The sequence below is a fragment of the Artemia franciscana genome, chromosome 9, assembly GCF_032884065.1.
Source record: "Artemia franciscana chromosome 9, ASM3288406v1, whole genome shotgun sequence".
NCBI classification, from domain to species: Eukaryota; Metazoa; Arthropoda; class Branchiopoda; order Anostraca; family Artemiidae; genus Artemia; species Artemia franciscana.
The window spans coordinates 45,987,587-46,014,867 of record NC_088871.1 but is presented as its reverse complement, the minus strand read 5'-3'; the positions used below and the strand labels follow the sequence as shown (position 1 = coordinate 46,014,867).

At 36.4% G+C, this 27,281-nt stretch overlaps 1 protein-coding gene across 2 annotated transcripts in view; it reads left to right on the top strand.

Annotated features, from left to right (window-relative positions):
- Nucleotides 1-27,281, top strand: part of LOC136031478 (potassium voltage-gated channel protein Shaw-like) — a 144,317-nt gene that overhangs the window by 80,385 nt on the left and 36,651 nt on the right. For both annotated transcript variants that reach the window (XM_065711111.1, XM_065711110.1), the window contains exon 5: nt 15,933-16,142. In XM_065711111.1, the coding sequence (XP_065567183.1) occupies nt 15,933-16,142 (210 nt within the window). The remainder of the gene's footprint in view (nt 1-15,932; nt 16,143-27,281) is intronic.

Below are 27,281 nucleotides of genomic sequence, written 5' to 3'. Positions count from 1 at the left end.
GTGTGAATTTCAGTCCGATCGGACAACGTTAAAAGGGGGGGGGGTTGGAGGGTCGAAACTTCCGGGGGGTTAAGATTTTCCTACGAAACTTTCCAGGAAAATTACTCGGAGAATTCCGCAACGAATGAGTCTTCGTACACCCAGATCCGATGTCGGAGGTGACCTGTAGGCGTCTAGGAAAAAAAAGTAAATGAATTTTAAGTGGCTATGCGTGGTTTCTGGAAAACAGGGAAGGAGTTATCGGATCGAGCTGAAATTTCGCGGATAAGCTCCTGGGCCCTAGGGGACCTTAACTTGTGAATTTCAGCCCGATCAAACAACGTTAAAGGGGGGCTGGGGTTGACGAGTCGAAACTTTCGGCCAGATTTTCCCCATGAAGGAAAAGTTGGAGGGGAATGAAATTTTACAGGTTTCTTAGTTGGAGCTCGGGCTACGAAATGCATCCCTCCCCATCCCTCTGCGACCACTGGAACCGAAGATCGCTTAACATTGTCGTGTGTCGCTTCTTTATAGAGGCACGAGTGTGCCTCCTTGATAACTGTAAAAATTTTTGCCCATTACTGTAAAAATTAAAGCAAGAAATGCTTTAATCTACAAAGCATTCCGAATAAAAATACTAGATCTCTAACATCAACTGGCATGCCTACTCTGCAGAAAGTCATTAGAAATGACTTTTTCACGTTCACACAGCAAACTTAGGTTCATAAAAACCTCCAACCTTCTCAACTCATCATTGGCTTTCAGCACAACCTCTTAGATCGATTAAATAAAAAAAACTAATTTTTTTAGCTGAAAGTAAGGAGCGACATTAAAACTTAAAACGAACAGAAATTACTCCGTATATGAAATGGGTTGTCTCCTCCACAATCCCTCGCTCTTTACGCTAAACCTTTTAATTGTTTTAAAAAGTAGAATTGTGGCAAAAAGTCAAATTTTAGCGTAAAGAGCGAGGGATTGTGGAGGAGACAACCCATTTCATATACGGAGTAATTTCTGTTCGTTTTAAGTTTTAATGTCACTCCTTACTTTCAGCTAAAAAAATTAGTTTTTTTTTATTTAATTTCTGAACGTTTTTGAATTAATGCATGTTTGGTTTTGGCTCTCCGCACGTAAATTATTAAAATGATATTTGCATATTAATTCCTTTTTTGGCTAAATGGCTTTCTCTTAGTTTTGATCAGATAATTTTGAGAAATAAGGGGTGAGGAAGGAGGCCTAGTTGCCCTGTAATTTTTCGGTTACTTAAAAAGCCAACTAGAACTTTTAATTTTAACGAACGTTTTTATTAGTAAAAAATATGCGTAACTTAAGAATTAACTTACGTAACAAACTTTCATAGCCTTATATTTTTATTATGTATACGAGGGGGTTTGTACCCTCGTTAATACCTCGCTCTTTACACTAAATCGTAAGTTTTGTCCCAATTCTTTAAGAATGACCCCTGAATCAGAAAGGCCGTAGAATAAATATTTGAAATTACTAAAAATACTTTAGCATAAAGAGCAAGGTATTTATCTCCTCCTAAATACCTCGCTCTTTATGCTAAAGTATTTTTAGAACCCCTCATAACCGTAATAATCTCTGTTCGTTTTAAGTTTCAATGCTACTTCTTCCTTTCATTTGAAAAAACGTTTTCATGTTTATTTTTCATTGTTTTCTTATAGTAATGCTAGAGAATCCTGCGCCCTTTTCATTGAATTTTTCTTCCCCCATGACAGATTCCTACAAGGAAAGATCCTCCAACATAGCCCCCTCTCCTCAGCCCCACCCCCAAATAAAATAAAATCCCCCTGAAAGCGTCTGTACACTTCCCAATAACCATTACTATATGTAAACACTGGTCAAAGTTTGTAACTTGCAGCCCCTCCCCAAGGGATTTTGGGGGAGTAAGTCATCCCCAAAGACATAATTATTATGGTTTTCGACTATGGTGAACAAAATGGCTATCTCAAAATTTTGATCCGTTGACTTTGGGAAAAAAATGAGCGTGGGAGGGGGCCTAGATGCTCTCCAAATTTTTTGGTCACTTAAAAAGGGCACTAGAACTTTTCATTTCCGTTAGAATGAGCCCTCTTGTGACATTTTAGGACCACTTGGTCGATACGATGACCCCTGGGGAAAAAAACAAACAAAAAAACAAACAAATAAACACGCACCCGTGATTTGTCTTCTGGCAAAAAATACAAAATTCCACATTTTTGTAGATAGGAGCTTGAAACTTCTACAGTAGGGTTCTCTGATACGCTGAATCTGATGGTGTCATTTTCGTTAAGATCCTACGACTTTTAGAGGGTGTTTCCCCCTATTTTCGTAAATAAGGCAAATTTTCTCAGGCTGGTAACTTTTGATGGGTAGGACTAAACTTGATGAAACTTATATATTTAAAATCAGCATTAAAATGCGATTCTTTTGATGTAGCTATTGATATCAAAATTCAATTCTTTAGAGTTTTGGTTACTATTGAGCGGGGTCGCTCCTTACTTCAGTTCGTTACCACGAACTGTTTGATTTAGCACACACTGTGAAAGCTGTATCTTCAGCAAAGGGACACAGACATCTTGAAGATAAAAACGCATAAACATGTGAGTTTTGTTTAATGTTTTCCATTTCTTCATGGTTTGTTTAAATTTTTTGAACATCAAAGTTTCATCAAAGTATCGAAACAAGTATCAAAGTAAATAAAGTATCAAACCTTATGACTGTCCCTTCCACATAAGCCTTATATACCCCTAGGGCTTAACTTAAAACCCTTTCTGCCAGCAGATCTATATTATATTTGGACTATTTTGAACAAAATAATTATCTCAAAATATTGATCAGGCAGATTTGGGGGAAAGAGAGCGTGGAGGCTAGTTGCCATTCGATCACTTTTGACTCTTAAAAAGGGAGCTATAGCCTTTAATTTCCAATTAAATGAGCCTCTTGCAAAGTTTGTATGAGTACCCCTTACATAAAAATCTGATATGCCCCCTGGGCAAAACTTACAATCCTTTTCCCAAAGCTCTAGAGGCTTTTTTTAAACCTGGAGTCATTATTATATGATCTTTGAACTATTTTGTACAGAACCATTATCTCAAAATTTCAATCAGATGCATCTGGGGAAAAGATCATAACTCCCAGGGCATAACTCACAATTCTTTTCCCAACACTGGGGGGTGGGGAGTTTGGAGGGGTTATGTTGAACCTGGAAGCATTGTTATATGATTTTTGGACTATTTTAAACGAAATATGTGTCTCAAAATTTCGATTGGATACGTTTCTGAAAAAGAAGCTGGGGGGAGGCTAGTTGCCTTCTGATTACTTTTGATTCTTAAAAAGGAACTATAACTTCCAATTTTCAATCTAACAAGCTTCCTACAACGCTTATACGCCTTCATAAAAAACTTATATCCCCCAGGGCATAGCTTACAACACTGTCCCGGGGTTCTTGGGGATTATGTCAACCCTTTAGTTTTGTTACCTGATCTTTCAACTATTGTGATAACATTGCTATCTTAAAAATTTGATTATATTGATTTACGGAAAAGAGAACGTGAGTGCGGGTCTAGTTGCCCTCCGATCCCTTTTGTCTCTTAAAAATGGTACCAGAACTTTCGATCTTCCATCGAATGAGTTCCCCCAATAGTTTATGCCACCACCCATCAAACAGTTCATGGTTCTGAACTGTAGTAAGGAGCGGCCCGGCTCGAAAGTAACCGAAACTCTAAAAAAAATCTGATACCAATAGTTACATCAAAAGAATCGCATTTTGACGCTGATTTTAAATTTATAAGTTTCATCAAGAGTCTGAGATAATTTTCCTCATTTTAGAAAATAGGCGGAAAAACCCCTAAATGACATACAATCTTAACAAAAAAATACCATCAGATTCAGCATATCAGAGAATTTTATTGTAGAAGTTTCAAGCTCTTATCTACAAGAATGTGGAATTTCACATTTTTTGCCAGAAGACAGGTCACGGATACGTGTTTATACAGGTCACGGATATAAGTCACCGAATCGAAATTCTGAGATAGTTATTTTATTAACCACAGTTGAAAAACGTAATAATTACGTCTTTGGGGACGACTTACTCCCCCACAGTCTCCACGGGAGGGGCTAAAAGTTGCAAACTTTGACCTATGTTTACATGTTGTAATTGTTATTGGGAAGTGTACAGACATTTTCAGGGGGATTTTTTTTTGGTTTGGGGGGACAAGTTGAGGGGAGAGGGGTTACATGGGAGGATCTTTTCATGGAAGAATTTGCCATGGGGGAAGAGAATTTCAATGAAGGGGGCACATGATTTTATAGCATTATTTTAAAAAAAACAAGGACACAATAAATATGAAAAGTGTTTTCAACTGAAAGTAAGAAGCAGCATTAAAACTTAAAACGAACAGAAATTATTACGCATATGAGGGGTATACCTCATCGTAATACCTCGCTCTTTACGCTAAAGTATTTTAGCAATTTTAACTATTTATTCTACGGTCTTTGTGATTCAGGGGTCATTCTTAAAGAATTGGGACAAAATTTAAGCTTTAGTGTAAAGTGCGAGGTATTGACAAGGGGGTGAACCCCCCTCAAATACGCAATAAAAACATACAAATATAGAAGTTCGTTACGTAAGTTAATTCTTAAGTTACGTATATTTTTTACTAATGAAAACGTTCGTAAAAATATCAAAAGTTCTAGTTGCTTTTTTAAGTAATTAAAAATTTGGGAGCAGCTAGGCCTTCTCCCTTGCTCCTTTTTTTCTCAAAATCATCCGATTAACATTATGAGAAAGAAAGAAATTACTATAGGAGTTTTGTTTTAATTATTTGTGTGCGGTGAGCCAGCATTAAAATATGCATTATTGAAAAATGTCCAGAAAATAAATTAAAAAAAAACAAGTTTTTTTAACTGAAAGTAAGGAGTGACATTAAAACTTAAAACGAACAGAAATTACTACGTATATGAAAGGGGCTTTTCCTCCTCAACGCCCACTCTTTACGCTAAAGTTTATTACTGTTTTAATAAGTAGAGTTAAGAAAAAATTCAAACTTTAGCGTGAAGAGCGGGGCGTTGAGGAGGAAAAGCAAGTAAAAGCGTTGAGGAGCAAGTAAAAAAAAAAACTGTTTTTTATTTAATTCAATAAGAGGCGGTTCTAGGGAACAAAATAAACCAGAGGCAATGCTATAGCATTGCCTATAGTAAAGGCCATAAGCCTTCAAAGTTTTACTATTTACTATCATTTTTCCCGATGCACTTAAGATGGAAGTGGTGGTCGTGTAAGCCTCGGAGGGGGCTCGTTCGATTAGAGATCGGAAATTTTAGTGTCCTTTTTAAGAGTCAAAAGTGATCGGAGGGCTGCTAGGCCTCCTACGCCTTTTTTCACCCAAATGCTTCCGACAAAAATTCTGATATTGTGATTTGTTAAAAAATAGTTCAAAGATCAGATAGAAACAACTAAAAAGCTTTTGCTATCTGATCTCACCCCCAAAGGGCCTGGGGCAGTTATTTTAAATTATGCCTTGGTGGCATATAAGGTTTATATGCAAGGTGTGGTCATACAATCAGGGAGGACTCGCATGATTGGAAATGGAAAGTACTAGTTCTTCTTTTAAGAGTAAAAAGCGATTGCAGGCCATCCAGACCCCCCAGACACTCTCTTTGCTCTTAATACATTCTATCTAATTTGGAAACAGCCATTTTGTCCAAAGCGGTACAAAGATAAGATAGCAAAAAATTTGGGTTTAACACAACTCCCCAGAGCGTGGGGGTAAGGGTTGAAATTTATGCAATAGGGGTATACAAGGTTTGGTAAAATTCTAGTTAATTGACTTCTTGCTATCTCGGAAAGGGTTTAGGTTAGGAAAATGAAACTTTCAGGGATGGGTCTACAGGCTGAAGTATGTCCCGGGAAGGTATTTTAATGTACCCACCTCCACTCCTTCTCCCTCTAGAGGGCCCTGAAATTTGCCTACATGACAGGTCTATACCTATTGAAATTTTGACAAAACAACATTTTACCTTAATTTTCAGTTACTAGTTGCTTTCTCTCTGCCTTTAGTTCTGAAAATGCAATTCCTGTTATTTGAGTAGAATTTTGAGCCATATCAATGTTTTTTTTTTCAAAATTTAGGAACTGTATTTGCATATCTTTAAAACCTTATAAAATGGAATTGAGCTAAGTTATGAAGCTGAAAACAATTTTTTTGTACTTCAATTAAGCAGAAGATCTATTCTGCAAGGCTTCACTTTTATAACACACATATTTTTAAAGGTCATCAAAGGTCAGGGCCCTCTAGAGGGAGAAGGAGTAGAGGTAGTTGCTTCAAAATACCTTCCCGGGACATACTTTAGTCTGTAGATTTATCCCTTAAAGTTTCGTTTTCCTAACCTAGACCCTTTCCGAGATAGCAAGAAGTCAATTAACTAGAATTTTACCCAAGGTTTTTATGAAAGAAGTGGTCGTATAAACTTCGAAATTGAAAGTTATAGTTACATTTCCAAAAGTCAGAAGAGATTGGAGGGTAACTAGCCCCCCCCCCGCGTGCCCTCTTTTGTCCAAACAAATCCGATCGTTAATTTTAGGTAGACGTTTTGTTCAAAATAAATCAAAGATCATATAACAAAACTCTAGGGCTTACGCAACCCCCTAGAACCAGGTGGCAAGATTTGTACGTTAAGTCCTAGCGGAACATAAGGCTTTTATGGAAGGGTTGGTTGTATAAACGTCGGATAGGGCTCATTCGATTTGAAATTGAAAGTTTTAGTTCCCTTTTTAAGAGCGAAAATAGACCGGAGGGCAACTATTCCCCCCCTTTTAGTCCCCAAAGGAATTGGAGCGAATTTTTAGACGACTTTTTTTTAAAGAAATAGACCTGAGATCACTCCTGGGATGACACAATCCCAGGAGCCCAGGGAGATAGTTTTGTAAGGAAAGTCAAGGTAAATATATATGGTTTTAATGGAAGTGGTGGTCGGGTTAACTTTGGAGGAATCTTACTTGATTAACAATAGAAAATTCTAGCTTTTTTTTAAGAAACAAAAGAGTTTGATGGGTGATTAGCCAATCTATGTGCCCTCTTGCCTAAATATTTCAGATGTATATATATATATATATATATATATATATATATATATATATATATATATATATATATATATATATATATATATATATATATATATATATATATATATATATATATATATATATATATATATATATATATACACTTTATATATATATATATATATATATATATATATATATATATATATATATATATATATATATATATATATATATATATATAAACTTTTGCTACAGCTAAGGACTACTAATCACAATACCAAGACACCCGAACCCACCAGAGTTCTCACCTACCGACACTTGTCCTCCACCCTATTCTATTTAGAGCTTCCCTAGCTCCTACATCATTTATTTTTTCGAAGGATCCCCACCGATCTCTTCAAAGATTTTTTTTTTGGAAATAACTGGACTGTCGAAAAACTGCTTTTTGGCAATCTATTATCCTTCATCCATGAAACATGACCTAACCATCTACACTTTTTTTCATTGTAGCGATAGAAAGAAGGTCGAGTCTCACTGTCTCAATTTATTTTTCACCTTAAGCATAGTTTTCTTTTGCATAGAGTTTGTCTTAGGCAAAATCTATTAAGCAGTTTATCACTCATGGATCTTTAAGAATGTTGTTGGTAACGTTACTTTTAGGAGAGTCGTTGAAAATATTTTAAAACCGCCAGAAAAACTACCGAAATCACGGGAAATCATGAATATTTGAGATTTTAGAAGGAGTTGATTAGAAGGAGTTGATACAACCCTTTCCCTTTCTCCTTTGATACATAACAGGCTGTATATTTTCCTGAAATTCAAAGAGCATCAAGTTTTATTAAAATAAAAATCTATTTTTGTTCACCCAATATTTTGGATTTGCGTTTGGGGACGAAATTAGTTTCGGGCTTGATTTTACTATGCAGTACGTTATTGCAAATCGAATTCTAGCTATATAATTCAATTTGTATTAACGTACTGCAAAGTCAAATCAAGTAATCAAGCAACAAAATTTGACCAAAGTTGGCAATGCGCAGCAACGGCCCCCAGCCACGGTGTGCGGGGTAGCTTGCTCTCCTCCTTTTGAAAGGCTCTGCCTGAAAACGAGGTGATTTTATATATATAGTTTTTTTTTAACTTGAGGGGGGGGGTAATTTAAACTCAGTATCTTTCCTCTAGGTACAATCCTTCCTCTGTCTCTCTTCTTACATTCTATTTTGCTGCATCGTTAGCTGAATAAGTATTGGAAGATCTTTTATAATTTGAACTCCACAATTAATGTCTCTCCGACAGGAAATTGATTGGCGTCGGCTCTTCTAAAATATGCAAGTTCGTATATTTGTCTTTCTTTTTACTGCAAGAGGTATATCACAAAACAAACATTTGTGGTCACAAAATAAGATAATGTTTCAAGTTTTTTTCTGTTTCATGTATAGATGTATATAAACATAACCATATACAGGGAGGGGACGATAAAAAAGGCCTGATACCAACACATAAGTGAAAATACTAACATAATGGTAAATAAATAAAACATAATAAAAGTAGTATATCAGGAATAGAAGCATGAGCGTTCAGTAATTCACGGAATATTTTGAAAGTCTTCATCCTGAAGATTCGATACAGAAATTAGCACAAACGGGTATCAATTGGGGAAGGGTTGTTTTCGTGGGGGCAATTGTTCTCATATAAATATTGCCCCCTTCCTCCTATAATGTGAATAATACCTCTTTTGTTTTTGAAGAAAATACTCCCTTTACATCTTGATTTTTGGGGGTACTTGTGTCTTATAGCCACCACAATCAAGAAGTGAATTTAGGTTAATCATAATGAAATATACAAAAATATGATGAAAATATAATAGTTTAGCAACAAAATTATGGAAACTACAACAAAGAATTATGGAAGGGAATGGACAACCCAGACTGTATTATATTAAATACGTAACCCAAACTAACTTAGCCTAGCCTAACCTGCCCAAAAATACCAACTGAATGTTTAATTAAAATATAGCTACAATGTAGTTTCCCACTGAGCTGAAGCTAATTGTCTGGTATAAGCAACATGAAAACCGGTTATTATCTCATGTTCGGGATATAAATCATCATTGTGGTGGCTATAAGACACAAGTACCTTCTTTTGTATTATCATTTAAGAAAAAAAGTCCTTGAAATCCCTCGTATACTTTTGTGAATTGGCACCCGTGTGAGCCTGACTGAAATTACAAACTAGAAACCTTTTTTTTTTGCATCATATTTATCCAGGAATCATTGAGAGCTGGGGCGACTCTGGCTGAGCTTACAGGGTCGAACCAAGGACCTCATTCCAAACCATGAACTAGCAACACCAAGACTCAAACCCCTGACCTCAGGGTTTCATTTCCGGGACATTAACCTCTCGGCTAGGGCGGCTCACACAAACGATGGCATGGATGACAGACTTCCTCATATTTAAGACAGCATAGAGTGAATAATTTTGGGGTAACAAACTATCTGTTAAAAGATACCCTTTTCAATATCCAGCCATATTTTAATGGAGCCCCATGGATTTCTTAATAAGGAGGAAAAGGGGTTCCCTAAGGCCTGCAGCTTGGAAGTTTCACTTTCTTTCTCCAATGCTTTAACAACGATGGTTCAAACAAAAGGGCTGGGATATACGTATTTTTCATGATACCTTAAGAATAGAAGACCTTATTAATATACATTTCTATTATACTGCACAATTTTCAGTTTACAAAGTTTTAATAGCCCGTCGGTAAATAAGAACTTGGAGTTACCCATCAATTGCATATATTATGTTCATTAATGTTTTTGGCATGCAGCTATAAACTTTGACATTAAGGATATGGGGTTCGGAAGGGATGAATCTGAAGGGATATGACAAAATTCCTGTTTATTTTTAGTTTTAATATTGTGGAAGTCTTGTTTTTTTTTTATTTAACGTCCTGAACAGCAAATATATGGGAATGACTTTTTTTTTTCAAACATCACTATGGAAAAGGTAAAAATTAGTATAAAGAATTGGACTTAACATGGTGGTAGTCTCCATTCTATTTAGGGTGATTTTGATTTTAAGCTGAAAACTCACATAATTAAATAGTTTTCTTTTCAAATGAAAGTATAGAGCAACATTAAAACTTTTAATGAACAGGAAACATCCTATACATGAGGGGGCTGTCACCCCCCTCTGAACTCAAACCTTTCTATTAAAGTTTGATTTCTCTCCCTAGTAAGCTACTTCAAGAAGAGGTGCTTTAACAAGAACACGATAAAAACTTTTTTTTTGCATTGTCTCAAGAATGGAAGGGCCTCTGGTTCCCATCAGCTTTATATAACAAAATTTTCTGTTTAAATATTTTGAAAGATGATTTGTAGCCTAAATAAAACAAATGCACCATTTTCTGACTATATTTATTACACTCTAAGATTTTTATCAGGTAAGTATATTTTAGTCTTTAGAGCACAGAAAAGGGGGTTTAAAGAGACGGCAGCCTCTTGAAATAAAAGTGTCATGTTTGTTTTAACTCTAAATATCGCTTTGTACTTTCAGGTGAAAGAACTTCGTGTCTTTTTTTTTAATTAAATAAAAAAAACTAATTTTTTTAGCTGAAAGTAAGGAGCGACATTAAAACTTAAAACGAACAGAAATTACTCCGTATATGAAATGGGTTGTCCCCTCCGCAATCCCTCGCTCTTTACGTTAAAGTTTTTAATTGTTTTAAAAAGTAGAATTGTGGCAAAGAGTGAAACTTTAGCGTAAAGAGCGAGGGATTGTGGGGGGGACAACCCGTTTCATATACGGAGTAATTTCTGTTCGTTTTAAGTTTTAATGTCGCTCCTTACTTTCAGCTAAAAAAATTGGTTTTTTTATTTAATTTCTGAACGTTTTTGAATTAATGCATGTTTGGTTTTGGCTTTCCGCATATAAATTATTAAAATGAAATTTGTATGTTAATTCTTTTTTTGGCTAAATGGCTTTCTCTTAGTTTTGATCAGACGATTTTGAGAAATAAGGGGTGGAGAAAAGGCCTAGTTGCCCTCCAATTTTCGGTTACTTAAAAAGGCAACTAGAACTTTTAATTTTTAACGAACGTTTTTATTAGTAAAAAATATACGTAACTTAAGAATTAACTTACGTAACAAACTTTCATAATCTTATATTTTTATTATGTATACGAGGGGGTTTGTACCCTCGTTAATACCTCGCTCTTTACACTAAATTGTAAGTTTTGTCCCAATTCTTTAAGGATGATCCCTGAATCAGAAAGGCCGTAGAATAAATAATTGAAATTACTAAAAATACTTTAGCATAAAGAGCGAGGTATATATCTCCTCCTAAATACCTCGCTCTTTATGCTAAAGTATTTTTAGAACCCCTCATATGCGTAATAATCTCTGTTCGTTTTAAGTTTAAATGCTACTCCTTCCTTTCATTTGAAAAAAAGTTTTCATGTTTATTTTTCATTGTTTTCTTATAGTAATGCTAGAAAATCCTGCGCCCTTTTCATTGAATTTTTCTTCCCCCATGACAGATTCCTCCAAGGAAAGATCCTCCACCGTAGCCCCCTCCCCTCAGCCCCACCCCCAAACAAAATAAAATCCCCCTGAAAACGTCTGTACACTTCCCAATAACCATTATTATATGTAATAATATGAAAAAAACTTCGTTTCCTTAAAGAGTTAAAGAGGCTGCGTCCCAAAGTCGAACCTTAAAACGTACAGGAATTAGAAGAGGCAGTTGGGGGGCTGCCGCCCCCCAAATCCCCAGCTTTTAAAGACTCTTTTGTACAGGTTTTTTTGTTTTTTTGCTAACCCCCCGCTCTTGGCTTCGGAAAGGCCCTCTTTTAATTAACAAAAAATTGAAATGAATGAATAATGGAATAACTTCGAAAAATGTTAAACACAAGAGGACAGGAGAACCATTGCGCCGAAACTAGTAATTAGTAACAATGAAGTCCCCCCACAAAAAAAAACCTGTACAAAAGAGTCTTTAAAAGCTGGGGGTTTGGGGGGCGGCAGCCCCCCAACTGCCTCTTCTAATTCCTGTACGTTTTAAGGTTCGACTTTGGGACGCAGCCTCTTTAACTCTTTAAGAAAACGAAGTTTTTTTCATATTATTTCTGTACGTTTTTCTACAATCCATAGTGGATGTAATTTAATAATTCCTGTACTCCTCGTACAGGAATAAGGAGAGGAACTTGGGTGGCTGCTGCCCCCCCACTTTTAAATCATTGTATAAAATAGAAAAAAAAATAGATAGAATGACCGAAATGTTTCTTTTGCTCATAAGAAGCTAATATTCTGTTATCTCTCAAATGATAAGCTGTCCAGGTGTTATCAAAATTTTTTTGATGTTGTGAAAAAAAACCGCCCGTAAGGGACTTGAACCCTTGACCCGAGGATTAAGAGTCCCACGCTCTACCGACTGAGCTAAACACTTGCATGTATGTAAATATAACTTCTCAATAACTTTTAAAAATTTCAAATTAACATGGGCTCTTATGGAGAGAAATCCGTTAATTAAGTAGCTAATGCGTGGTTTCTGGAAAACAGAGAAGGAGTTATCGGATCGAGCTGAAATTTCGCGGGTAAGCTCCTGGGCCGTAGGGGACCTTAACTTGTGAATTTCAGCCCGATCGGACAACGTTAAAAGGGGGGGGGGGGGGTTGGAGGGTCGAAACTTTCGGGGGGTTAAGATTTTCCTACGAAACTTTCCAGGAAAATTACTCGGAGAATTCCGCATCGAATGAGTCTTCGTACACCCAGATCCGATGTCGGACGTGACCTGTAGGCGTCTAGGAAAAAAAGTAAATGAATTTTAAGTGGCTATGCGTGGTTTCTGGAAAACAGGGAAGGAGTTATCGGATCGTGCTGAAATTTCGCGGATAAGCTCCTGGGCCCTAGGGGACCTTAACTTGTGAATTTCAGCCCGATCGGACAATGTTAAAGGGGGGCTGGGGTTGACGAGTCGAAACTTTCGGCCAGATTTTCCCTATGAAGGAAAAGTTGGAGGGGATGAAATTTTGCAGGTTTCTTAGTTGGAGCTCGGGCTACGAAATGCATCCCTCCCCATCCCTCTGCGACCACTGGAACCGAAGATCGCTTAACATTGTCGTGGTTCGCCTCTTTAAAGAGGCACGAGTGTACCTCCTTGAACACTGGTCAAAGTTTGTAACTTGCAGCCCCTCCCCCAGGGATTGTAGGGGAGTAAGTCATCCCCAAAGACATAGTTATTATGGTTTTCAACTATGTTGAACAAAATGGCTATCTCAAAATTTTGATCCGTTGACTTTGGGAAAAATTGAGCGTGGGAGGGGGCCTAGATGCCCTCAAATTTTTTGGTCACTTAAAAAGGGCACTAGAACTTTTCATTTCCGTTAGAATGAGCCCTCTTGCGACATTCTAGGACCACTTGGTCGATACGATGACCCCTGGGAAAAAGAAAAAACAACAACAAAAAACAAACAAATAAACACGCACCCGTGATTTGTCTTCTGGCAAAAAATACAAAATTCCACATTTTTGTAGATAGGAGCTTGAAACTTCTACAGTAGGGTTCTCTGATACGCTGAATCTGATGGTGTGATTTTCGTTAAAATTCTAAGACTTTTAGGGGGTGTTTCCCCCTATTTTCTTAAATAAGGCAAATTTTCTCAGGCTCATAACTTTTGATGGGTAGGACTAAACTTGATGAAACTTATATATTTAAAATCAGCATTAAAATGCGATTCTTTTGATGTAGCTATTTGATGATGTATCAATTTTTTAGAGGTTTTGGTTACTATTGAGCCGGGTCGCTCCTTACTACAGTTTGTTACCACTGTTTGATATTCTGGCAAAAAATGCGAAATTCCACATTCTTATAGATAAGAGCTTGAAACTTCTACAATAAGGTTTTCTAAAACGTTGAATCTGATGGTGTGATTTTCGTAAAGATTGTATGACCTTTAGGGAGTGTTTCCCCCTATTTTCGAAAATGAGGCAAATTTTCTCAGGCTCGTAACTTTTGATGGGTATATATTTGAAGATGAAACTTATATGTTTGAATTCAGCATTAAAATGTGATTCTTTTGATGTAACTATTGGTATCAAAATTCCATTTTTCAGAGTTTTGTTTATTATTTAGCCGGGTCGCTCCTAACTACAGTTCGTTATCACGAACTGTTTGATTTAATGACAGCAGTAGGTAAAAAATAGTTATCAAAGATCAGACAGGTAAACTGGACGGTAGTTCTGACTCCCTCTTCAGAGTCTAAAGATTTTAAAATCTTCCACAAAATTTGCAATTTCTGCCTGTACATTTGTCTGTTTGTACTTCTTAACGTAAGCACCCCTCTCAACCCTAAAAATAAATAATTGGTGCTTGTTTGCCACATTCGTACTACAGACATACATGAACTAATTATTCCATCAGTTTAGTTATGTATAACCCGCACATACAATTAAGTCACGACAGAAAAATGTATAACCAACAGAAAAATTGGATACGAGGGTAGTGACTTGGTAAATGTCCATATGCCCTATCTTCCTATGCCATATCTCTCAACGGGAGGTTTTCCTCAAAAATACTAGTACTTTCATGATAATTATAATCATAAGTACTGTCTTTTTACGTTTTTCTGTTAACTACTATTTTAAACAAGCTATGCCCTATTCAGATAATTTTGGCGTTCTCACCGTGTGGTATATAGTATTATGCCTATACTATATACCTATACTATATATGCTCTTATTCTCTCTCTCTCTTTCTTTCTTTCTCTTTCTCTCTCTCTCTCTCTCCCCCCTCTGTCTCTCTCTCTCTCTCTCTCTCTCTCTCTCTCTCTCTCTCTCTCTCTCTCTCTCTCTCTCTCTGCTCTCTCTCTCTCTCTCTCTCTCTCTCTCTCTCTCCCTCTCTCTTCTCCTCTCTTTCTCTCTCTCTTTCTCCCTTAATCTTCAATCCGTCAACATTATAAAATTGAAGGATCTAATCGATCCAGTAGTTCTAACTTTTGCGTGGGATGAGGGATAGTTTTGGAAAACGGTAATTTTTTCATAATTAGAATTTCAATCTTATTTTTAGAGAGTAACAAAGTTTAGGATAAAAGGTAATAAAGCAAACACTTGCTTTAATTATTATAGTTTTGTCGAATATATTAAAAATGTGTCGCAAGGCTCATCTATTCTTTCTTCCCATTGCCAGGGTGATTCCGATTCCTTAGCTGCAATGCCGTGAGAAAGCATTAAAGAGGTGGAATTCCTTTCTACTCCAATGCCTTTAACAGCTGTTTCAGATGGAAACTAATGAAAGGAATATTTGTCTTTCTAGTGTGATTTATATTTATGGATTGTCTAATATTCGAGATGATAATTGTAAAATTGGCTCAAGAGTTAGCTAGTGATAGGTGAAAGAATAAGGCCTACGAGTAAAACAAAATGACATAGTACAAGCACGTTCACAGTCATTTACAAGCGAAATTGTTGGAGGGTGGGGAGGAGGGTATTAAAAACTATGTAAAATAAATTTTATTTTTAGAACAATTTTATCAGATTTAAAGTTAAATTTATGGTCACTGCTTAAACCATAAAGTTAACTATCAAAGTTTAAAAGTGATAAAGATTACAAGTTTTTTTTCAATTAACTAACTAGTTGTAAAGTAACTAATAATATCTTCTTCTTTTTCTTCTTGTTTGATTGTTGTAAGACGTTGATGCAAAATCTTGATGGAATTCTAGACCAGGTGGTAGCTGGAATTGGACCTATTCTGTGTGCCTAGCAGAAATGAATCGACATCGCCACCATAGGGTTGAACTAACTGGCAGTAAGCATACCAGGGCATAATTTATAACTATTTAATCAGATGTGCTCACAATTACATAATAGGTACCTTATTGTTTATCTTTTTTAGGCAAATCCTCACAACGACTTCAATAGTATCCCACTTGGGCTTTGGTGGGCCCTTGTCACTATGACAACAGTTGGCTACGGAGATATGGCCCCTAAAACATATGTTGGGATGTTTGTTGGGGCATTATGTGCATTAGCTGGTGTGCTGACAATAGCCCTTCCTGTACCTGTAATTGTTTCAAATTTCGCAATGTACTACAGCCATACTCAGGTACGAATTCTTGTATTACTGACTGACTAATCTTGGAGCTGATTGCATACGCGAAGAAAAGCTTCTCCAAATGAAAGCAAAACCCGATATTAAAACTTAGCAGAAAATTTTCATATAATAGGGGCTGCCCCTCCTCACTCCCCAGCTGTTGACGTTAAAGTTTTATAGTAAGAATCTTATCCCACCCCAACATCCCTCGCGCTTCAGCATTCGTCCTCGAAGAATTGATACAACAAGTTGAGCTTTTGAGTAAAGAGGGGGACTGAAGAAAGACGATCTCCCTCATTTATGAACTTACAACTTGCACACAATACAAAATATGTTAAGTGTGTCTCCAGAGGCATAACTGTTGGAACTTTCAACTATGCTGAACAAAATTGCTACTCAAAACTTTCATATGGTGTCGTGGGGGAAGGGCGCTGGGTAGGGCCTTCTTGACCTCCAATAAATTGTTTACTCCAAATTTATTCAGATAAATCCTTCCATTCAAAGTGTCTTGGTGAAAAAAAAAATAATACATAGAGTCCAGTTCACACTTTATTTGGGCAGTGCTATTGTGCTGTCTATGAAACGTCAAAGGATATGAATTGGTCTTGTATTTAGCTTTCTTCAGAGGGGAAAAAGACAAAAAGTATCGATTATGGTATCATATTATAAAAATACTGTTCCCATTACGGCAAATTCCAATGGAACAGAGACAACTTATAACATTTTGCATATCTTATTTACTTATTTTAACTTTAGTAATTGTTAAATTCTTCTAATACTCCTTTTGTACAAAAAAAAAAACATAAAATGTATGAAGAAATGTAGATTCAATGGAAAAAAACGCAACACATGCAAACGCAAAACAACCCCACATAGAAAAAAAAATGTTTTGTCATGACAGTGAGATACTGAGAACTTCTAGGGGTGAAACCTTAAGGAAATACTTAAAAATGGAAATAGTTTATGTCAGATTACTATGTCAACAACAGCAAATATCATCAGATTTTAAAAACATTATATCATCGCATATGGCTTGTAAATAAAAAATTAATAGCTTACTAATACACATGTTTTCTAGTCTTTAAATCTGGAGAAATAAACACATAACTGGGAACCTAGATCTTACAGAAAACGCAACACTGGTAAAAGACTAAACCAATATAGAAGAAAATTAGATATTTCTATGACTACGATGATATGCAATGAATACTTCAACTTATAGGGGCATAACTTTAACAAAATATTCAAACTTAAAAAGGCTTTATTTTCAAATTTAGATTTTCGCCTCCATCATCAGGATAAAGAAGAAAAGTATTGGCTGTGTCACCCTTGTATGTAACTACTCTCCCTGCAACTAGGGGCAGAGACATAATTAATGCGTGGGGGTAACACCGACAAAACTTGGATTCCTAAATTGGTGGTTTTTCATCCCTCCATTCCTGTAATTAGTGCAACTACCGACTATCTGCGGTGTGTTTGTGCCCATAGAAATCACCCCCTCGGTCCACCTCAGCCTACAACAGCAAATTCAATAGATTTTAAATACTTGATATCATTGCATATGACTATTCAATAATAATATCAATATATTATTGTCCAATTCTTCTCATAAGCCTTTTGTCTGAGACAACGGTAAAATATAAGAACAAATGTAGGTTTTAAGGGGAAAATACGACACTGGCAAACAACTGAAGGAATATTGAAAAAAGAAAAAATGAGACGTTATTTCATGACAGAGAGACATTTATGACATTTTATTATGACAATGAGACACTATGAGTGGTCTTGTAGAAGAATGCTTTAACTGTTTGTGCCAGAACCTAAAAAAAACTCGAAACTAGAGAGGCTTGTCAGAAAGATTTTATTTTTGCAAAAAGGTTCTTCATCAGGACAAAGAAGAAACACATTTATTGTGTCACCATTGTATAAAAATACTATGCCATTTGCTTTGACTGCATCATTTTTCCCCGACAACTTCTTATGGAAAATACATTCGTACATAACTTGGCAGGGGACTCTTTCGATCAGTAATTGAAAGTTCAACAGTGTCATTTCAAGGACAAAAAACGATTGGAAGCTAACCAGCCCCCCTCTCGTACCTTTTTAGTCACCGGGCGACCCCGCGATCCCCCATGGTGTCAGAAAACATTGAGAGGTATCCTTGTTGAAAATAGTCAAGTAATCTAATAAGTGCGCTTCTTGAGTCAACATTACCTATGCACCACACGGGGGCAATGACCTTAATTTATGTAAACCATCCATTGCTTAATGGTTACTTTTAGTGCATTATTCAGTGGGTGCATAAGGGGTGCATTGTTCAATTTTGGTTCTAGTAGAAAAGGAGAGCATGTTAGCTTACCTTATCAAAACAAAAGACGTTACGTACACGGGAGTTTTCGAAAAACACCATCTGCAATATTTTAGGAACGGTTTTGGGAAACCAAGTTGAAACTTTCAGGAGTTTGGAAGGGGGTTTAAAATTCAAACCTTAGGAGAAGGGTAGGGGTAAATTGCAAGACACTATGGCTATCCAGGTTATCAAAATCACATATTTGCAATATTTTGGGAATGTCTCGGAAGATTGTGTTGTAATTTTCAGGTAGTGTATTGGGAAGGAAAGGAGACAAAGAAACTTCGGTTTTTGATTATTACTTTAAGATGCTATTTATGAAATTTTTTACGACGGTTTACGACGAAAAAAATGTCTTGCAAATGAATGCCTTGCGTTTTTACCAGCTGAGCTTTACAGAAAATTGGAAAGGATTTGCCTTTACAAAAGCAGGTTTATCAGTTCTTCATCAGGATGAAGAAGAAGAGTACCGATTTCGGTAATCTCGCTAGTAGAAGAAAAAGATCGAAAACTAAAATTTTTAATTCGTTGATGTAGCTTCTCACCCTAACTTGTTTGACTGACTATTTCTTATACTTCATCCAGACATCGGACTTACAGTTTATTTGAACTGCAGTAGCGATTAGTAAATGCAGTAGCAACTAAAAAACTTTTCATATTACATTGACAAATGACATATGTAATAATTCTTCATTATGAATTTTTGGCACAATATGCCTTTGCAAGGATTTCTTCGGATGGGAAGAGAGTCTTCGGAATACCCCAAATGAAGGATCGCACCAAAATTACAATTAATGGTAAAATAAGTCACAGAAGTGTGTCACATTTCAGGGGACAGGCTTGAAGGTGAGCTCACCTACTTGTCTCCTTTGTATACTTAAATATTGTAATGGGAAGTTATTGTTTCCTTTATCTGATATTTTTCTTTCTATTGTTTTCTTTAAGTTAGTTTATCCATGGTTGTGAATTAAACTTTTAAGAAAGCTTTAGTAAAGCTAATAAATGGAGCTAATTATGCAAATAAGTAACCTTTCAGGGACTTTTACCAGCTGTATCAGGGTTCTTAATTACATATTAAAAAGTTGGTTTCGGAAGTTGGAGTCCTGGTAGCGTAGATTTATGTATTATTTTCTATTCTGGGTTAGAGAAGATAGAGCGTTAGGTACATACTTTCCAAATTAACTTAAACTCACTTAGTAACCAGTTTACGCTTCCCAAATTCTACGCTGGTTTCCTTGACTTTTATTGAGAAAGCAGTAAAGTGGGTATATCGACCAAATAAGGTGGAAAATGTTACAAAAAAGTATGTAAACTATAATCCAGATGATCCTGTTATAATTTAAATGCCTAGGGGCATGAAATACCGCCGTGTAGCAGTATGCTATTTAAATTAGGATACATCATATATTTATGCTTGTCACAATTGAAGTGATTACTATCGAAGAATTTGTATATAACATCAGTTGGGTACATTCAGGGCCGTATCCCGTTTTTTTTCTCGGGGGGGGGAGCTTTATAAATGCATAAGAAATTTGCTTATATTCATTTTTATTGTGTTTTTCTGAGTTGAACAAACATTTCAGGGGGCTCAAACCCCAATAACCTCCCCCCTGGATATGTCCTTGGGTACGTTTATGGCAAAGGTTTTCGTTTTGATGCACAAAAAGATAGATAGTGTTATTTTTTTACTACTGAAACTGGCTTCAAGATAAAAAAAATTTTGTGGCGTGTATATGACCATTGTTTCGATGCGATCACTCACTGCAGTAGAAAAAAAAAAGAAGAAGAAAAGAAGTAAGTTTCTCGTAACGGTGAATCCTGTGGTTTCAAAAAGTGCCGGTTCAGGTTTTGCCTTTTAGTTTTTTTTTGTGGTTTTCTGTTTAAAAAATTTCAGAAGGGAGAAAGTTATCAATCCCTGTCAAGTTTACAGAAAAGCATTTAATTTAAGCTTCAAGAAAAGGGTCGGACTGGACGGTGTCTACCTCACTTGACAAGGCAAACTTAGAGTGAAACTACTACTACTACTACGAACAGCTCACCGCAGCACCAAGACACCTGAGGCCAACACAGCTACGCACACTCTTTCTCCATCCCAATCTATTCAGAACCTCTAACTTTACACCCACCCAAGAAGTTCTTTATGACATGGTCCAATGCCAGACGAGGATGACCTGCTTTCTGTCTGGACCTAGACGGTTGACCGAAAATGACAATCTTCGAAAATCTGTCATCCTTTATCCGCAGAAAGTGCCCTAACCATCTTAATCTTTCTTTCATTATAGCCCTAGAATAATTATTTAAGTAGTAGTATTATCTTTTTCAGACTAGATCCTAAAAAAACACATAACCAATACGTATGTTTTTTTCTACTGAAAGTGAGGAGCAGCATTAAAACTTCAAACGAGCAGAAATTATTAAGCATATGAGGGGTTTACCTCCTCGTAATACCTCGCTCTTTACGCTAAAGTATTTTTAGTAATTTCAATTATTTATTCTACGGCTTTTGTGATCCAGGGGTCATTCTTAAGGCATTGGGACAAAATTTAAGCTTTAGTGTAAAGAGTGTCGAGGAGGGATAGACCCCCTCAAATACGCAATAAAAACATACGAATATAGAAGTTCGTCACGTAAGTTAATTCGTGAGTTACGTATATTTTTTACTAATGAGAACGTTCGTAAAAAATTAAAAGTTCTAGTTGCCTTTTTAAGTAATCAAAAAATTGGAGGGCAACTAGGCTTCCTCCCTCGCTCCTTTTTCTCTAAATCTTCCGATTAAAACTATGAGAAAGCCATTTAGCCAAAAAAAATTAATATGCAAATTTCGTTTTAATTATTTATGTGCAGAGAGCCAAGATCAAAACATGTATTAATTCAAAAACGTCCAGAAATTAAATTTAAAAAAACAAGTTTTTTTAAATGAAAGTAAGGAGCGACATTAAAACTTAAAACGAAGAGAAATTACTCCGTATATGAAAGGGGCTTTTCCTCCTCAACGCCCCGCTCTTTACACTAATTTTTTTTACTGTTTTAAAAAGTAGAATTAAGAGAAAGAGTCAAACTTTAGTAGCGTAAAGAATGGGGCGTTGAGGAGGAAAAGCCCCTTTCATATACGGAGTAATTTCTGTTCGTTTTAAGTTTTAATGTCGCTCCTTACTTTCATTTAAAAAAACTTGTTTTTTTTATTTAATAGGTAGTAAGCTCAGCTGAGAAATCTTCAATGAATTTCTAGCTATGACAAACAACAAACAAAACAAAGCCAGACAAATTTAATTTACTATGTTATGAAAATAAAACACATTTTTATAGCCCTTCGCTACCTTCGGCATGATTAAATTGATTGGGCAACATTTTAAATTTATATTCGAATCGAACTATGTTGCAAGTATGAGTTGAATCATGAGAAATTTGCAAGTATGAGAAATTTGCAAGTGAATTCATTTTTTCTTCACATTTTTTGTTTTGGACAGCCAAGAAGTCCAGATAAGATGGTCTTTCGTGGTTATCCATTTCTTTAATGCCCCAACCATCTGCAGTCTCGTTTTTGGGCGCCCAGGCATAATTCTATGAAAACAGATTTTATCTGCGCAGTCCTCTTTTTGTTATATAAGTATGACTTATAGACCACTTTGATTATCCAGAAATTCTTTTCCTCGGAGACCTTTCTTCAAAATCTACGAAAGGAAATTACTACGCTTAGAGTTCATTTTATCAGCGTATGGAATGATGAAAGGGATGTTTTATTAAATTTTCTAGTCTCTTAATCCCTTAGAATCCATATTCAGAAAGAAAACTCGCTTTTCTTCTTTAAAGGGCACGATTAAGTCAAATTACTTTTTGCAGGCAAAAAAGTCTTTCTTCTAATTAGGCATCTATTTGACCGGCTATTTATTTTCGGAACTAAAAAGAAGAAAAACAGAAAAACACTAAAAATAACGCATAAAATGGAATGTTAATATTGTCTAAGTAATTAACTATAACGTATACCATAAAATAGTATAGTCAACTGTCATTAGTTTGTGGTTGAGCTTTATCCGCTCAATAAAAAAATAAAACAATATCAGATTGATACAGTATATCATCAACCAAACAATTATGCAAAGAAATAAATAGAGATTTATTTTCCTAAAATTCCAAAGTGAAAAAGTGTGTTTTAATTTCATTGGCTTACATCTTTGACGTAATCCCATAAACTTATAAAATCGTCTCTTATTTCTAGAGAGACCCAATACCCTGTGTTTTTAAGACCTGGTTGGGCTTTAAACCGCTCTGCAAGATTCTTAGCCAGCAAAAGAACAAAAGGCTAGGTTAAACTTGATTGGTTCTCCTACAGGAAATTTTCTACGGTTTAGTAAAAGAAATTGTTTTACCCACAACGTTTTCCTATAAGTAAAGTCACTCTTTCTCTGCGATTAATTAAAAAGAAATCTAAGAAAAAGAATTTTTCTATCGAAAATTATAGGTCATATTAAACTTATGATCAGAAGAAATAGAAACCTACAATAACTCAAACTCGAAAAACTGAGAAATTACTATTGAAAAGTAAAAGACACTCAAAACAAACAGAAATCAAATAAACAATCGTAGCAAAAAAAGAGAATGATACTTTTAGCGTTTGGAATACGGGCAGTAGCCATACTCTTGTTTATAGTGAAGACACCATTCATTAGAAATGCAAAACCCCAATTGTTTTGGAAAAAATGGGGAAAAATTTTCGGAAAGCTCTTTTCAATTAATTTTTCTTTGTTTTTTCATTGCAAAAAGGTTCAAGTTTTTAAAAAAACTTCCTATTTTAAAATGAGGTTTGTTTTCGACATCAAATTTCCATCAAAGTATCAAAACCAATATCAAAGTAACAACATCAAAATACCAAAGTATCAAAGTATAAAAAGGATCAAAGTAAATTAGGTTCAAAGTAAACAAAATAATCAAAGTAACAATAAGCAACAGTCCTTGCACCGTAAATTGAAGTGGCCACGTAAATCACTAAATGCAAATATCTAAGTAAACAAAGTATCAAAGCAACAATAATTAAGTTCCTTAATTCAGAGCTATTTCCCCAAGTCCGGGGTGGGGGTCAATCCGGAAGCATAGTTATTTGGACTTTGAACTATTTTGAACAGAATGGCTATCTCCAAATTTTGACTGGATACTCTTTGAGAATGGGTGGCGTGGGCTAGTTGGCCATTTATCACTTATGACTCTTAAAATAGAACTAGAAGTTTTAATTTCCGATCGAACGAGGCCCTCCAAAGTTAATACGACCACCCCTTCCACAAAACCATATGTTCTAATAACGGGCAACTTACATAAGTTACAATCCTTTTGCAGGGGGCCAGGGAAGATTTCTTAACCCCATTAACTCCATAGTACCCGGGAATCATTACCGGGTACTATGGAGGATATCTCAACCCCTAATATATAGCGATTTGAATTTTGGACTAATAGGCTATCTCAAAATTTTTATCGGATGTATTTGGGGAAAAAGGCGTGGGGGATAGATATTCTCCGATCGCTTTTGATGGCTCTTAAAAAGAAAACTAGAACTTTCAATTTCCAATCAAGCGAGCCATCTTTGAAGTTCATACGACCATCCCTTGCATAAAACCTTAAATACCCTCGGGTATAGGATACAACACTTGATCCCAGGCTCTGGTGAGAACGAAATAGCAATCTCGAATTTTGAATGGATGCCTTTGGGGAAGAGAGGCCCTGGGGGAGATTTAGTTGCCCTCCGATCACTTTTGACTCTTGAGAAGGGCAGTAAAAATTCTGATTTACACGGGAATAAGCCCCTTCCGAAGTTTACATGACCACCCTTCCATAAAAATCTTGAATGCCTCCAGCGCACATTTTACAACACTTCCCCCGGATTCTGGGGGGGGGGTCTGTTTTATCCTTCGAGCTTTTGTTGTATTATCTTTGGTCTATTTTGAACAAAACAGCTGTATTAAAACTCGATTGGACGCATTTATGGAAAAGAAGGTTGGGAGGGAGAGAAAAGAAGGCTCCTATTCACTCCTAAAAAGTGAATTAGAACTTTCAATTTTTAATCATTTGAGTCCTTTCCAAAGTCTATGCGACCACATCTTCTATAAGAACCATATATGCACCCGCAACATAAGTCACAACCCTTCCTCTGGCTCTGGAGAGGGGTTACGTTGACAACCAAGTTTTGATAGCTTATTGTTGGCCTATTTCAAACAAACTAGCTTTCTCAAGATTTCCGTTTGATACATATGGGAAAAAGAGAGTATTTGTGTCGTAGGGGGGGGGGCAGATTCCCTCTGCTAACTTTTGACTCATAAAAAGGTAACTAGAAATTTCGATTTCAAATCAAATGAGCCACCTTCGAAGTTTTTAAGACCACTCCTTATACAAAACCTTATACACCTCCGGGGCATTCTTAAAACACTTGTCTCCAGGCTCTGGGGGGGGGTGTCGACCCTGGAGTTTTTATTATCTGATTTTTGAACTATTTTTAAAAAATGTCTATCTTAAAATTTGTATCGGATGAATTGGGGTAAAACGAGCAAGGGAGGAGTAGTTGTCCTAGATCTTTTTTGATTACAATAATTGAACAAGGACTTTTAGTTTCCATTCAAAGGAACCCTTTCTGAAGTTTGTACGAGCATCCCTTCCATAAGAACCACACATACTCACAGGGTATAACTTACAACGGCCGCCTCCTAGCCCAAAGGGGTTGTATCGATACCAAGGTTTTTGTTATTTGACCTTTGAACTCTTCTTAACAAAATAACTATCTTAAAACTTTTTCTCATGGGCTTAGAGAAAAAGGGCGTAGGAGGGGGCTAGTTGCCATCGTTTATCTTTTAACTCTTAAAAATTGAACTAGAACTTTCAATTTCCTATCAAACACGCCCTCTCTGTAATTTATACGGGCATCCCTTCCACAAGAACCATATGTGCCCTCAGAGCACAACTTACAATGCCTTCCCCTGGGCCCTGGGGGGTAGCTTCGACACAGGAGTTTTTCTTATCTGACTTAAGAACTCTTTTTGACAAAATGGCTACGTCAAAATTTTATCGGATCGGTTTGGGGAAAAAAGGGCGTGGAGGGCCTAGTCGCCCTCGGATCTCTTTTGACTCTTAAAAAATAAACTAGAATTTTTAGTTTCCAATCAAACGAGCCCTCTCTGGAGTTTATACGAGAATCCCTTTCATAAGAACCACATATGCCCCATGGATATAACTTACAGCGCCTGCCCCCGGGGCCTTAAGGGGTGATCTTGATACCAAATTTTTGTTATCTGACCTTTGAACTATTTTTAAAAAATAGTTATCTCTAAATTTGTATTTGAGGGGTTTGAAAAAGCGTGGGGGGAATGGTTACTCTCCGATCTGTTTTGACTCTTAAAAAGTGAACTAGAACTTTTTGTTTCCATTCAAATAAGCCCTCTCTGAAGTTAACACGAGTGTCCCTTCCGTAACAATCATACATGCCCCCAGGCCATAACTTACAACACCTACCCCCAGGCTCTCAGGGGCTGAATCGAAACCGAAATTTTTTCTTCTGAGCTTTGAACTATTTTTAACAAAATAGCCATCTGAAAATTTTTATCAGATGGGTTTTAAGAAAAATGGCGTACGTTGGGGGGGGGGGGGGCTAGTTACCATCGGTTCTCTTTTGGCTCTTACAAATTGAACTAGAAATTTCGATTTTCAATAAAATCAGCTCACCATAAAGTTTATGCGAGCATCCCTTCCGTAAACACCATATATATCCCCAGGGTATAACTTAAAACGACTGTCTCTGGGGCCAGGAGGTGTTGTATCTAAACCGAACTTTTTCTTGTCTGACCTTTGAACTATTTTTAACATATAGCCATCTCAGAATTTTTATTGAATGTATTTGGGGGGAAAAGGCGTAGGGGAGGGGGCTAGTGGTCCTCAGAACTCTTTTGACCCTTAAAAGGTGAACTAGTACTTACAATTTACAATCAAATGAGCCCTCTCTGAAGTATATACGAGCTTCCCTTTCGTAAGAACCATATATGCCCCCCAATCATAACATACAACGCCTGTCTCCGGGCCCAGGGGGGTTTTGTCAACACCTGAGTTTTTGTTATCTGACCTTTGAACCATTTTCAACAAAATAGCTATTTCGAAATTTTTTATCGAATCCATTCAGGAAAAACGGCATGGGGGCGGGCAAGTTGCCTACAACTTCCTTTTACTCTCAAAAACTAATTTTCAACTTTCAATCTCCAACCAAATGAGCCCTCTTCAAAGTTTAAACGAGCATTTTTTCCATAAGAACCATATGTGCCTCCAGGGCATAACTTATAACGCCTACCCCTGGTCCCAGGGAGGCTGTGTCGATACCTGAGTTTTTGTTCTCTATCCTTCGAATTATTTTAACAAAATGGCTATCTCAAAATTGTCTTCAGATGCATTTGGGAAAAATGGGCGTGGGGGAGGGCTAGTTGCCCCAAGATCTCTTGACTTTCATAAATTGAACTTGAACTTTTAATTTGAAATCAAATGAGCCCTCTCTGAAGTTTATACGAGTATCCCTTCCATAAAAACCATATATGTCCCCAGGGCATAACTTACAACGCCTGCTATATCAAAATGTGTATCGGATACATTTAGGGGAAAGGGGGCATGGGGGGGTCATTTTTTGTTAAATCTCTTTTTGACTCTCAAAAAATGAATTAGAAACTTCAATTTTCAATCAAAAGACCCCTCTCCAAAGCTTATACGAGCATTCCTTCCATAAGAACCAGATATGTCCCCAAAGCACAACTTAGAACGCCTGCCTCTGGGCCCTAGGGGTTTAT